The sequence below is a fragment of the Hyperoodon ampullatus genome, assembly GCF_949752795.1.
Source record: "Hyperoodon ampullatus genome assembly, chromosome: 3".
NCBI classification, from domain to species: domain Eukaryota; kingdom Metazoa; phylum Chordata; class Mammalia; order Artiodactyla; family Ziphiidae; genus Hyperoodon; species Hyperoodon ampullatus.
This window is the reverse complement of record NC_136916.1, coordinates 147,438,394-147,452,170: the sequence shown is the minus strand read 5'-3', so window position 1 is coordinate 147,452,170 and position 13,777 is coordinate 147,438,394. Positions and strand designations below refer to the sequence as shown.

The 13,777-nt window shown below is 53.7% G+C and overlaps 1 protein-coding gene across 1 annotated transcript in view; it reads right to left on the bottom strand.

Annotated features, from left to right (window-relative positions):
• The window catches only part of GALNT16 (polypeptide N-acetylgalactosaminyltransferase 16), a gene marked incomplete at its 3' end in the record, with an annotated part of 98,794 nt that extends 94,394 nt beyond the window's left edge, over positions 1-4,400 (bottom strand). The window contains exon 1 of the mRNA XM_079700677.1: positions 4,116-4,400. Within this exon, the coding sequence (XP_079556803.1) occupies positions 4,116-4,292 (177 nt within the window). The 5' untranslated portion in view covers positions 4,293-4,400. The remainder of the gene's footprint in view (positions 1-4,115) is intronic.
• Positions 4,401-13,777: the final 9,377 nt, after the last annotated feature.

Genomic DNA, 13,777 nt, shown 5'->3' with positions numbered 1-13,777 from the left:
CGGACAGGGGTGTCCCTCAGCTAGCCATAAATCTCACAACACCATTCAAAAGAACTCTCTTAAAGCCATTTATTTGCTTCTAGAAAGGAAGCTATCATCAGCTTATCCAAGGATCAGCACACCTAACAAATCATTTCACCCAAATTTATTTATTTATTTGGCCACAGCGTGAGGCTTGTGGGCTCTTAGTTCCCCAACCAGGGATCGAACACATGCCCTGGGCAGTGAAAGCGCAGAGTCCTAACCACTGGACCACCAGGGAATTTCCCTCACCCAAACTTAACATATAAAATACCCAAGGTCCAGAAATGTAAGTTTTTGCCCATGCTCACTCAGCAGTATCCCAACTGTAGGATAAAAAACTCCAGTTTAGGAAAACTCTTGCCTAAAACGTTCATGGTTTCAAATAGGAGACATTGCAAATGAATACACGTATCCTGAAAATACCCACAATGGATAGTCTTTTAAAAATATGTCTGTAGGCTTCCCTGGTGGCGCAGTGGTTGGGAGTCCGCCTGCCGGTGCAGGGCACACGGGTTCGTGCCCCGGTACGGGAGGATCCCGTGTGCCGCGGAGCGGCTGGGCCCGTGAGCCATGGCCGCTGGGCCTGCGCGTCCAGAGCCTGTGCTCCGTGGCGGGAGAGGCCACAGCAGTGAGAGGCCCGCGTACCGCCAAAAAAAAAAAAAAAAAAAAAAAAAAGTCTGTAAAGTGAAATTCCATGTAACACCTTAGCATCCCACCCATGCCTATTAGAGAATTAGCATATGGAAAACCAAACCAATCACAAATGTTCTTCCCGACTGTGAGTCCTAAAGACTGAAGGCCAGCTGTGTCTGCCCCGCCTCCTGCTTTGGCTGCAATCCAGAGCCAGCGAGCATCAATGTAGATTCAAGTGGCTATCCCCAAATCCACGGCCTTGCCCATAACGTACAGCATGGAAAAATCACAGACCCTGCCACATCATAAGCAGCCATTTATGGATGAAGTCAGTATCTCCCTTTAGTTTTACAGATTCTATAACCAATTTTTCACATCAAAATTTATGACACGGGCTGACAACAGGACAGAATATTAAAAATTAGGACCTCCCTGAGATATCTGGGCCACATGGTTGCCATGCCGACACCCTGCAATGCCAAACAATTGCCTCCAAGGTCCAGAAACAACTCGGCTGGCTTGGAATCACCCAGACATTGTGAAGACGGAGCTGCCTCCCGGCCCAGGCTGTTATGCAGACCCTCCCTTTTCCAGCTCAGCTCTCTGATTCCCCAGGGGAGTGATGATGATGCTTGTCTGAATTTTCTCAGCCTCTGTCAGCCGGACTAGCCACATCACTCCCTAAGAATCTGAAAATCCACATGCAGCACGTTCTGGCCCAACTAGACAGAGACGTGTTTTGGAATGGCAAGAAGACCAGTGAGAGGTTAACCACAGATTTCAAAGAGAAATTAAATCTTCAGCTGCACCTGCCCCCTTTTAAGTTGAACAAAGGGTTTACCTCCCGGAGAAGCTGAACACACATTCCCCTGGCTCTCTAGTTATAGTCAGCTGGAGCTGGAATAAAGTATTAGTGGGATATGAAGCTTGGATCATTGCTCCCAGAGTTGGGCAGAAATCCTACTTCACTCATGTAACAGTACTTATTAAGTCTTGCTGTGCTCATCAAGGTGGGGATGCAAGAAGCTTCCTGCATTGTCCCTGCATGATAGCTTCCATTCAATGAGGAGACAGGCCGATGACTGAAAGTCCCACTGAAGCGAAATACCCGGAATATGGGAATACAATGCAAGGCCGTGTCAAAGGCAGGGTGTGACTGGGGATCAATGCCTATGGAACAGACATTCAGGGCTTAAAGCCTAAGAACAACGAGGGAGCTGGCTATGCCAGGAGTGGCCAGAGAAGGCTCGCGGCTCACTCCCAGGAACTTCCACTCTCCCTCTCTTCCTGCACCTCCATTCCTGGCTCCCCGATACTCCTTCACACTTTAAACTCGGCTTCCAGTTCACAGCCCTCTTCTAATCTGCAGCAAGTCAAACCCCATGGGAACAGGGAGAGGGCCGAGAGGATGTTTACTGCAGCCCCCATGACCTGCCATTGCCACTCCTCAAAACGAGTGCCGCCCACCTCCAGCAATGCCCCAAGCCCCCAGCACCATTCCCAGGCTCTCAGTCTGAGTGGCTTTCCCGGATCCTGAAACAGAGACACCTGTGTTGAGAACAGCCTCAGGCTTTGAGCAGCTGTTAGTATCTCTGTGCTCCTCCCTTCCATTCCCCCTCCTCTCTCCCCTCCTCCTCCTCTTCCAGCTCAGACCCTCCTTCCATCACGTCACCACAGAGAAGGACAGAACATCTGGGCAGCCTGCCTCTCCCCTGCCACTCCAGGCCCGCCTACCCTGGACCAGAGCTGGCCCTCTCAGAGCGTAAGAACAGGACAGCTTGGATGAGTCCCTGCTGTGCGAGCTCCCTGGGGGTATGGGGCCACTCCTTGTTTGCCCACTTCCGACTTGAATCTGTTCACCCAGGTCCCAACATTCTGGGATCTTTAACACAGGAGGCTTTCCCTCATCAGCCTTTCCGTCCAAACATCCACAAGTGCTTTGGAAACAGTGTCTTAGTGGCAGGGACCCTCAGCCCAGAAGGGAACATGCCACCTAATCAGGCTCACCCCCAGAGAGCTCAACCAGATGGGGATCTGGGAATGGGGGAGTGGGGCTGGGGAAAACCCACAAACCCCAAGGTCTCCTCAGGCAAAGCCTGGAAATATGGTTCTTTTGCAGGGGATTTTCACTTCTTTCTGGGTAGGTAACAAGAAAGGGAATCTGGGGCAGGATGGAACTATGAGAGCACTTCCACACATACAACCGCCACTACAAACAACACACCGTATTCCTGGGGCTCAGCTGACTTGGCACAAAGATCTCAGAGTCTACTCCACACAAGCCGTTGCCCTCCTGACCCATGCGCCTGTCCAGGAGCTCCTCAACCCTGCCTCCCCAGACCCAGATCTTTCAGAATGGTCACCCTGCTCCACTCCCCCACCCTCAGCCCCTCACTCTGCTCTCCTTTCCGGCCCCCGCCGGCCAGGCTGCCCCCGGCCCAGCAGTCTGTCCTGCGAGTCGGGTCGCCCAAGAGTCTCGCCCACCATCCGCCCCCATAGGAAGACTGCGGCCCGCCTGAGCGCGCCTCTCGCGGGTTCCAGAGCCTCCCGTCTCAACAGGTGCCCCTGCCACACAGAGCCGGCTCCCGGGGCCCGGGCGGAGGCGGCGACAGGCGCGCCCCAGCCCAGGTCCCCGGAGTGCCTGGGGGGCTCCGCCGCACCTCCGCCGAGGCCCCAGCCGTGCCCCGCCGCCTTGGTTTCCCCGCTCGCATTGAGATCGCGGGGCTGACCTCGTGAGAGGCAATCTCCGAGCCTGGGCGCAGACACTGCTCGTTCGCGCGTCGTGATGGACTGGTGTTGGGGTGTGGGCCGCCTTCAGGACGAGACCTTTCCCCGACCCGGAGAACCCCGGGGGTGATAGTGGAGAGTCCTCCGTGCCCCCCCAAAAAGCAGGTTCAAGTTGACCCGGGCTGAGAAGGGAGCTCAAAGTCCAGCAAGTCCCTAGCGACCCTGCCTCACCCAGCGCACCCACTCCACGTCCTTTGCCCCCGAGGGGCTGAAGGGGGGTGCGCACGACCACCTACGCGCTTAGCAGCGAGTGGTTCCCACTGCCGGCTCGCCGCGCGCAAGGTCCAGCCGCCTTCGGGGGCGGGTGAGGCACGGACAACCCCTAGCCCTCGGCCCCCCGGCCCTCGGCCCTCGGCCCCCGGCCCAGGCTGCGCAGCGCCCAGAGAGCCGCCACGTTCCCAGTCGCGCGTGCACGCTGGGCCCACCAAACTTGCAGTACTTTCTCCCAACCCCCACCCGCTGTCACCCTCCCTCCATCCGTGCGCCCTGGCCCCTCTAGTCCGACAGAGGTTGCCATAACAACGGACAGGAATGCTCCAACGTATACAAAGCCGGCGGGGCGCGGCGGGCACGCAGCCCCCGGCCCGGCCTCTCGCCCTCTGCTGCCGCGCGGGGCTAGGACGCGCGCCGCGGCTCCCCGGCCGGCCGCCCGACTCGCAACGCGTACTCACAATGAGCGGGATGGTGCGGTCCTCCCGGAGCTGTTCCGGCCTCCCGCCGGCCCTCTGCGCGCCCCGGCCGCCGGAGGATGCTGCGTGGGCTCGGTTGTCCTGCCATAAGTAGTAGAAAGTGCCCAGGATCCAGGCTACGGTCAGAATGGCGATGGCATTGGCGCGTATCTTCCTCATGGTGGGCGGCTGGGCGCCCGGAGTAGGGGCCCGGGCCGGCGTGCTCTCGGAGCCGGAGCGGGGGCACTCGCAGCCCCAGCTGTTTGTTTTCGCTCGCGCCGGGCTCCTCAGTCCCGCAGAGCAGAAAAAGGAGAGAGGTGGGGGGTGGGGGGGTGATAGGGAGACACAGGAGCACGGAGCGATCCTCACGGTCCTAATGCCCTTCAGCCCGAGGCGCGCGCCTCCCGCGGGCGCCCATTCATTCGCGCGCAGAGCCCGCCCCCCGCTCCAGCCCCGGCCGGCTGCGGGGCCGCTGCGCCTCGGGAGAGGAGGTAGCGGGTGCAAAGCGGCGCCGGAGGAAGGCCCGGCGAGGCAGACGCCCGCGGCGGAATGGCGACGGGCCAGAGCCAGTCTCGGCTCCAACGGCTCGGCGACCGAGCTCCTGGCGGCTGCCCGCGCGCGGCCCTGATCTGTCCCGCCTACCTCCACCCACCCCCGGACCGAGCGGCTCTGAGTCACCGGTTGGAGATGCGCGACCCCGGCCCGGGCCCGCGCTGCGTAGCTGCCTTTCTGGACTGCGCTCTGAACTGCGCTCTGGAACAGGGTTTAAGGTGTGTTCGGCGAGTCTTTGGAAAGGGGCGGCTGGGCGGGAGGAGAGTCTGGAGTTTGCACCGGAATCCTCCGCAGCCTAGGATTCCGAGCCGCCGGAGGTCCCGCCCCGAGGAGGGATTAGAAGCTGGTGCACTTGACATTCGAAGAGAGCGAAGGGGAAGAGACGCTGCTTCATAGCCAGTGAAAGGAGAATGGGGGTACAACCACCCCACCTCTTCCGTTGGCCTGGGGCTCCCAGCTTTCATGATGCTTCCTTCCACTCCGCCTCGTTGTCCCCTGGACAACCCTGGGGTATTATCATCACCATTTCATCAGGAAGAAGGGAGGCGGCCAGAGAGGCTGGAAGACCAGGCGGCCGTAGACCACACGACTAATTAGTGGGCAGAGCCCAATCTAGAAACCACCTCTCCGTCTGACGCTCTAAACAAAGTGCAAAACACGGTGTTGAGAGACACGGACACAGAAATCATTGAGATTGTGCCCCAGCCCTGGTGGCATTGAGAATCTGATGTGAACTACTCTCACTCCGGGCAGAAGGCAAGGTGGGCTAAATTAGTTCTAGGAGATCAGCACAGTATCAGGGACAGAACAGACACTCAGATGTTAAATAAACAAACCAAGCAGGGATCACAGAGGAAAAATATTGTATTGCAAGGTGGTCTTAGGGGAAGACTTCTCACAGAAGGTAGATAAATCCTTTGAATAAATTCTTAAGAGGCAGGAAAGGGAGGACAGGGCAAGATGTGCTGCATGAACAGCATGAGCAAAGGTCCAGAGGATGAAAGTACTTGATGTTTTCAAGGAAGAGATCTACCTGGCGGTGCCACGGCCCGGGATACTGGGAAGTTATTGGTGGGAGTTGAAATTGGCCAGGCTGGGCGAGTCTGGACTCAGGAGGCCCTTTTATGTGAGAGACAGGGTTGTCAGGGAGTTTGCATCCTGCTGGTGCTCCTGGGCACTGGCTCATCTGAAGGACCACGTTAGGTCCTGGCCTCTGAATGAAGCTACCTCAGGAATCAGGCAGATGGTGAGGTCACAGTTCATGCTTTCCCCCAACCACCCCCATCAGCATTTCCCTGTTTCTCCAGCACTCAGGACTGAAGCACTTTTGTAATAGATGCTCAGTATACTTCGGTTGCAGTGAAGTGATTTGAAGGAAGAAAACCTGAATGGGTTTTTTTGCTGCAGAAAAGTCATTGTTTTAACTGCAATACCCTTTCCTCACTCAGAAGACTAACAACGAGGACAAGTCCAAAAATGGCCCTACCAAGAAAGTGACCCTAGAAAGAAGGGGACACGTAAAAGAGGGCCTCACAAAGAGATCTATAAGAATAGCGGGGCAGCTTCCCTGGTGGTGCAGTGGTTGAGAGTCCACCTGCCGATGCAGGGGACACGGGTTCGTGCCCCGGTCCGGGAAGATCCCACACGCCGCGGAGCGGCTGGGCCCGTGAGCCATGGCCTCTGAGCCTGCGCGTCTGGAGCCTGTGCTCCGCAACGGGAGAGGCCACAACAGTGAGAGGCCCGCTTGCCACAAAAAAAAAAAAAAAAAAAAAAAAAAGAATAGCAGGGAATCTGAGGCGTGAGCTGTGTGGCAGTCAGGAGCAGTAGGAGATGGCGTGGAGATGCAGGCCAGCCTTGCTCTCCCAGGTCTCCCTTGCCTGGGGAGTTTAATTAGACTGCAGTAGGGACCAGGATTCATTTCCATAGACCAAGATAACCACTGTCAAGCCACTGCCTTGTTTCTGCAGCTATCATGGGGCAGGCCCAGTGGTCATGTCCTCGGTGGGAAGCTAGGGAGACTTGCTCCTTAGGAATCAGGCCCCACAGCCATCTCCAGATGACGAGGAAATGTAAGGGCACTGCCCTTCTGGTGTCCCTACCCCCATACAGGCTCTCAGGTCAGCCGGGTGGGGAGACCTGGGGAATGACCCTTTGTTGATATAGGCTGCTCCTGTCATCCCAACCTGGTCTATTATGTCTAGCTGCCTTTTGTTTTGAAAGAACCAGGTGATAGGATGTGGGATCCAAAGACATCACATCAACCCATAGTGAGAGGCTCCAAAGTCACCCCTAGGCGTGGAGGATGAAGCTGGACCATGCCAAACCGAAATCAGGCTGATGGGTTACTGATGGCTCCAGAAGGAGGGCTCCATGAGGAGAGGGAGGGAAGGAGGAGCTGGAACTTGGCAGGTTTCTACAAGTCTTACCCCTTATTCCTCAGGGCTCAGTGGTGAGGATGCTCTACATCTGCACCAAATTGTCACTGCCTGGTAGCTCTGTCTCAAAGAGAAGGCTTCTCCACTCACCCCCCACCACCAAGAAAAAACCCAAAAAAACCCCTAGGAGTGTAGCCTTTCTGGGAGGTGTTAGACTTCATAGCTAGGCCTTCCTTAAATAAGCACAATAAACTTCCCTGGGGGTGGGTGGTGGAGGTAAGGTGGCAGGTGATTACCTCGCTCACTGGACTCACAGAAATTTGATATAGACAGAGGCTGAGTGATGGGTCTCAAGCCACAGGCACACTGGAAGAGCTGGGAACTTGCAGCTGCCACCTCGGCTAGAGCCCACGGTCATTCTTCCAGATTCTAATCCCAAGGAGGCACAGAGCTGAGCCTTAGCCCTCCCTGAGATGGATTTCAGCGTTCAGAGGCGGCTGTGAACACTGTTCCCTCTCTGGGCCTAGCTAGCAGAACCACAGAATCAAAGCAACACCTAAGAGACGTAGAGTTGCCTAACATCATTGAACTTCGAAACCAACAAGAGTGATAATAATAGCTACAGTTCACTGAGTACCTAGCAGGTGCCAGCTGCTGTGCTGGCATCTCACACACATTATCTCTAAAGCCCCCGCAACCTGCAGGAGAGGACGCTGAGGCTCAGTGAGGCCCTCGATGCTGAGAGTCATACAACAGGTGGGTGGAGGGACTGGGTTCGAATCCATTTTCCATGCCAGTGTTTGGGCACCAGTGCCGGGCTTCTGAGGCCACTGGTCAGTCTGCAGGGTGGTAGAAGTTCTGCATGTAGGGACCTCACTTCCCTCTCTGGACCTCCGTTTTCTTTTCAGTAAAAGAAGGGTTGCCGAGAGATGACCTCCAAGGTCCCTCCAGCTGTGCCATTTTGGACTTCCAGTTGTCTCCCTTGTCACAGTGCTCTTAGGCACGGTCCCCTTCTCTTTAAAGCTGCTGAAGCCAGCACTCAGGTAAGCTGGGCAAAGTGCCATGTGGCCCTGGCACTCCCAGAGGTCCCAGGGAACTGTCTGCCCCTGTGAATTTGATGTGCGGATTTGGGGATTGGGGTTGGTAACAGGGCAGAAAGGGTATAGGTCAGTGTGAAGCCCGAGCTCTGGAGCTGGACAGCCTGAATTCAAATGCTGATTCCATCACATATTAGAGTGGCTTGAGCAAATTCTTACTCCCTCTCTTAGCCTCGGTTTCCTCAACTGTAAAATGGGGCAGTGACAGCCCTTAACTTGCAGCATTGTTGGGAAAGGTAGGATGAAATGAAGCAAATAAAATCCAGTGCTTGGTAACCACCGGCGTCCCCTGGAGGCCCACTCTCACAGGCAGTGCTGCTGGCTGCTGGGGTGACGGGGACTCCCGAAGGGCCCGCCAGGGCACATGCGGGGGACTGCTCACCTGGGCCGCGAAGGAGAACAGACCCCAGACAGGCCTCTTCAGCCACACCCAAGTTCCGACAGGGATGACTGTCCTGCCCCACAGGCATGTGGCTGCCTCTTCCAGAGCCTCTGCTCAGTGGGGCTGGGTGGGAGGGGAGAGGCAGAATGTATGGCCCCAGCCTCTGCTGGGTGTCCATTCTCGCCGGCATACCCATTACCCTTGAGACTCTGGGTCACCTCAGGAGCCTCTTGTCCTGTCTGCATCTGCAGCAGGGGTCCAGAAGGAGGGTGAAGGGAACTGATTAGACTCCCATGTCTGCTCAAAGCAGGAAAGAGGAGCCAGGGATGGTGAACAGAATGTACGTTACCATGAAATAGACACTGTGCCAATAAACGACCTGAGAATACTCACGATGACCCTGTGAGGAAGGCTTGACCCTCTCCATCTCACAGATGAAGAGACTGATGCCTGCAGAGGTCACCCAGCCATCAGGTGGCAGGTACGCTACCCACTGCCAGCTGTCCCCACTTAATGCACCAGCGTATCTAAGGAAAAGTTTTTTATAAGTTAAGTTTCTACAAATCATTAAAGATCAAGTTGAAGACCTGGCTCTTTGAAAGGAACTCAGTTCTTTAGTAGTCATCATTCTCTTTGTCTGAGAACCGTGACTTTTTATATCAGTTTCTGCCACTGGAGTGTAAGCTCCATGAGGGCAGGGGTTCTTGTATGTTTTGTTCATCTGTCTCCCCAGTGCTTAGAACACTGCTTGGTGTATATAGTCCATGCTCATTGAGTATTTTTTTTAATGTAAGTTTATTGTTATTTTAATTTATTTATTTTTGGCTGCATTGGGTCTTTGTTGCTGCTCGTGGGCTTTCTCCAGTTGCAGCAAGCAGGGGTTACTCTTCGTTGTGGTGTGTGAGCTTCTCATTGCAGTGGCTTCTCTTGTTGCGGAGCATGGGCTCTAGGTGCATGGGCTTCAATAGTTGTGGCACATGGGCTCAGTCGTTGTGGCTCGCGGGCTCTAGAGCGCAGGCTCAGTAGTTGTGGCGCACGGGCTTAGTTGCTCTGCGGCATGTGGGATCTTCCCGGACGAGGGCTCGAACCCGTGTCGCCTGCATTGGCAGGCGGATTCTAAACCACTGCGCCACCAGGGAAGTCCCTCATTGAGTATTTGTTGGTGGAAGGAAGGAGGGAAGAAGATGGGCAGGGTACTCAGTGCAGCGTGCATTTCTGTCTTAAGTCAAGCACCTGAGAGATGGTGCAGGACTAGAACCCAGAGAAAGGGCGCAACTCATCTGGGTCAGTGTGGGCCGGTGTAGTGAGTAACCCAGGTTCCCTCTCAGCGCTTCCGCAGGAGCAGCTGGCTGCCCCCCCCCCAACCATGGGGCCAGGAGCCAAACCCCGCTGCCCCAGATGAGGGGGTGAGAAAATCCTCTGTGGTTCCACCAGAAGTCAGGGAAGGAATGACCCCGATTTGGTGAATAATTGCAGGAACTACAAAAGTTATTACTGATCGTGAGATGACCCAGCTGCTACATTTGGGAATAATAGGATTGCAGAGTTTGAGGGCTAATTAGAAATGTGTCACCTGCTTTTTCTTAACAGCAAGGAATTCCTACAAAGGAGAAATGCATAAATAAAGCCTGCTGGTCAGCAGAGCTGGTCCCGGAGGCAGAGCCCTTTGCAAGGCCTGCCTGACCTCCCTATCTCACTGCCTGTCTCCTTCGCCCCTTCCCCTTCTCCACAGCCTCTGTGGAGCTGAGTGGCAAAGATCCTCAGAGCAGACCAGCTGGCCCCAAATGTCAGGCCACTGCCTGTTACATGCCTGTCTCTCGCCCTCGAATGGGAGTTCCTCTGGGCCTGGCGGCCTTCTTTTGTGTATCGCCAGATTCTAGCACAGCATGGGCCGTCATGGCAGCTCTCACTAAGTATCTGTGCGATGAGTAAATGAATGAATAAGTATCTAGGGCAGCAGGCTGCTGCTACTCCCCATTCTGTCCCACTGAAATGCCACCTAGCCCACTCAGATGGTAAGCCAATGCCTGTTTGCCCATTAGGGTGGTATTTCCAGCCCCTTTCTTCCCTTTCCTTCTCGAATGCCTACCATGCCAGGCACTTCTAGTTTCCAGGAATACAAAAACGAGCAAAACCTGATTCCACCGCCTGAGGAGCCCAGTAACTGATAATGGGGAAATAGGCACAAACGGTCACGAAAGGGTATAAAAGAGCTCTAGTCAAACACAAAGGGGACTTCATCACAAGGAAGAAGTCATCTGAGAGCTGAGTATTAAGGATAAGCAGGTGGACAAATGTGGAAGGGCATTCTGCACAGAGGAAGAGCAAACAAAGGAACTAATGTGTGGAAGTGTATGGGAGAGAGCCCAGGAAATGGTCAGCGGTTTGGTGTGTACTGGGTAGGGAGTGGTGATGGTAAAGAGATTAGAGAGGTAGATGGGCCAGTTAACAGATGTCTTGTATGCTTTTTTTTTTTTTTTTTTTTTTGCGGTACGCGGGCCTCTCACTGTTATGGCCTCTCCCGTTGCTGAGCACAGGCTCTGGACGCACAGGCTCAGCGGCCACGACTCACGGGCCCAGCCGCTCCGCGGCATGTGGGATCCTCCCGGACTGGGGCACGAGCCCGTGTCCCCTGCATCGGCAGGCGGACTCTCAACCACTGCGCCACCAGGGAAGCCCTCTTGTATGCTTTTGTAAGAAGTTTGGACTTATTCTGGTAAGCCATGGAGAGCCACCCAAGATTTTGTAATAGGGAATGACATGATCAGTTATAAATTTTAGTGAAGAGGCTGGAGACTAGTGGTGGGGGATTACAGTGACTTTGCAACAGTCCCAGCAAGCAATGCTGTGGGCCTGGGTTAGGGCAGAAACACTGGAGCAGAAGAGAAAGAGGGTTAGACTCAAAGGATTTGGGGGATCAGTTGGAGGCGGAGGCGAGAGAAAGGATTTGAGAAGAACATGTACATTTCTCACGTAGGAGACAAGTGCTTTGGTGTAAGGTAACCACTAAGTGAAATGGGGACACAGGACGAGGAGCAGATTCGGGAGACTTGTTCAGTTGAACTTGAGTTCTCTGTGGTCTGCCAAGGAAGGGAGCTGTAAATCCAGGTCTGGTCCTCAGGTGAAGAGCAGAAGAGGCCAGTCAGGTCGAGAAGAGAAAACCAGAACACGGCTGGGGCGAAGACGCAGCTGGGAGGTGGCCCCTGTACCCAGCACCTAAGCATGGGGGAGAGGCCGTGTGCACCAGAGATCAGGACTTTTGGATCCCTCGTGTGAAGATGAAGAGACAGAATTGGCTTTTTTTTCTCCCCCTGCCTGTCAGATGCCCTGATTCAAGCCCTGGACCCAGGCTGTTAGACATACTCGTCTTTTTATCAAGGACCTCATCATCTCGTACATGTTAGGATGGACCTCTACACCTAGGGCCGGAACAAAATTTGGCTTAAAAATAGGTCAGGTGATAAGACCAGAGAGCATTTGAATTGAAAAGAGACCCGTGGTCCTGGTCCTGCCTTTCCTTCCATCTAATGGCGCCTCTAATCGAAACCTCCATTTTCCTTGAGAAACTGGGAAGTGGAAACTAAGGGAATGTTCCCAGGATTGGTATATAATTTGAAGCTCTCAGCAAGGCTGAAAATACCCATCGATATATTCTGAAGTGTAATTTCCACTCCCTTACCAGCCAAAATAATTGAAGAGGAAGAAAAAGCTGTTAATGCAGGAGGCGTGTGATATCAGATCCACTTTGCCTGGAAATTTACCATTTCAAAGCAATTGAGGGTTTGTACAGCCAATGTTTATAGTCATACATGTCCCCTCTCACTGGAGCCACCCTCTGAAGCGATCAAAAGGCCCATCAGTCTGGCTTGGACACTGAAATTTTACACAGTGTCTGGAGCTGATGTGAAAGCAGAGAGAATTTTAAAAATTATGCTGCCGTTTTGTCAGCACATAAATCTTGGGGTGTTTCATCCTGGTAGGTGGTAGAAACAGTTGGGGCTGCCAGTGCTCATGGGGCCAGTGGTGGCAGGGCTCCGTGGTGGCCTGGCCACACACAACTTCTGCTCTCCCTTGGCATCCCTGTCCCCGTATCCCTGCACAGACTGTTCTCTTCCTCTAGTCTAGGTTGGCATTTCTTTCTCTTGCCCAACCAAAGATGCCTGTAGAGGCAAAGATGTCTCTACCTGCATCCCAGTGACAGTGAGTCCAAGGGCCGTAGGTTCTTCAGCAGAGCCGGGGCTCGTGCCACCTCTCACAGCCTCTGCTGGACTCAGCAGGAGAGACAGACAATAGACTTTATGGACGTCCGTCTTCTGTCTTCTGCCAGTGCCAGTGTCTGTGTGTGTGTGTGTGTGTGTGTGCGCGCACATGCTATTTTTCACTTGGAATTGGACTTCAGGTTTTTCCTGGAATTACTGATTTCTTTCCCTATATTTGTGTCCGGTGGAGGAAATTTCTAAATCCGTGTCCAAGCATTTGTCTTTCCTTCCATTTCTGAATCACATACCTTTACAAAGGCCACACCTAAAGACAGAGCATTTAGTATGTTCTTGGGCAACTGGGATGACTAGGAGGTAGGGAACCTGGGTTTTAGTCCTAGGTGTGCCATAGGCTAGCTTGGTGACCCTGGAAAAGTCACCTATCTGGACCCCTTACTTATGTTTCAAATGAGATCTTTGGTACAAAAGAATTTGGAAGGTCCTTTCTAGTGCTGGTATTTTAGGATTCTGTTTACTTATTTTAATTTTTTAAACCATTCCCTGCCCCAGCAAGAATTATTGGCAATAAACCGAAATACAATTTTCTTTATTATCATTGGGTCCCCCGGCCCATATTACATACATACATATACACCCAGACAATTTAAAATGTTCCACTGCATGAAGAATCTGAAAATTTCCAGAATACAGCAAACTAAAAAGGAGAAATTGGAAGAATGTTCAAGAAATTGTTACATCCAGGCACACCTCTGAGGAGGGGAACCCGAGGTGAACGGGAGTGGGAGATTTCACTGCATATATTCTTTTATACCTTTTGAATTTTTTGCCACATGCATTTATTACCTCTTCAATTAAAAACCTTTTTAAGCAAGAGTTTTCCTTTCTCTTTGTTCGACCACAGGGCCCTCTGCAGCTTAGTTCCTAGCGGGGGAGGAGCCCATGATGGGGCTGGCATCATTCTCTGGAAGCCACCCCTCAGCCCAAGCCCTCTGGCTGGGCTAGCCAACATCCCTGCTCCCCTGGCTGCCCTGTGTGCCTG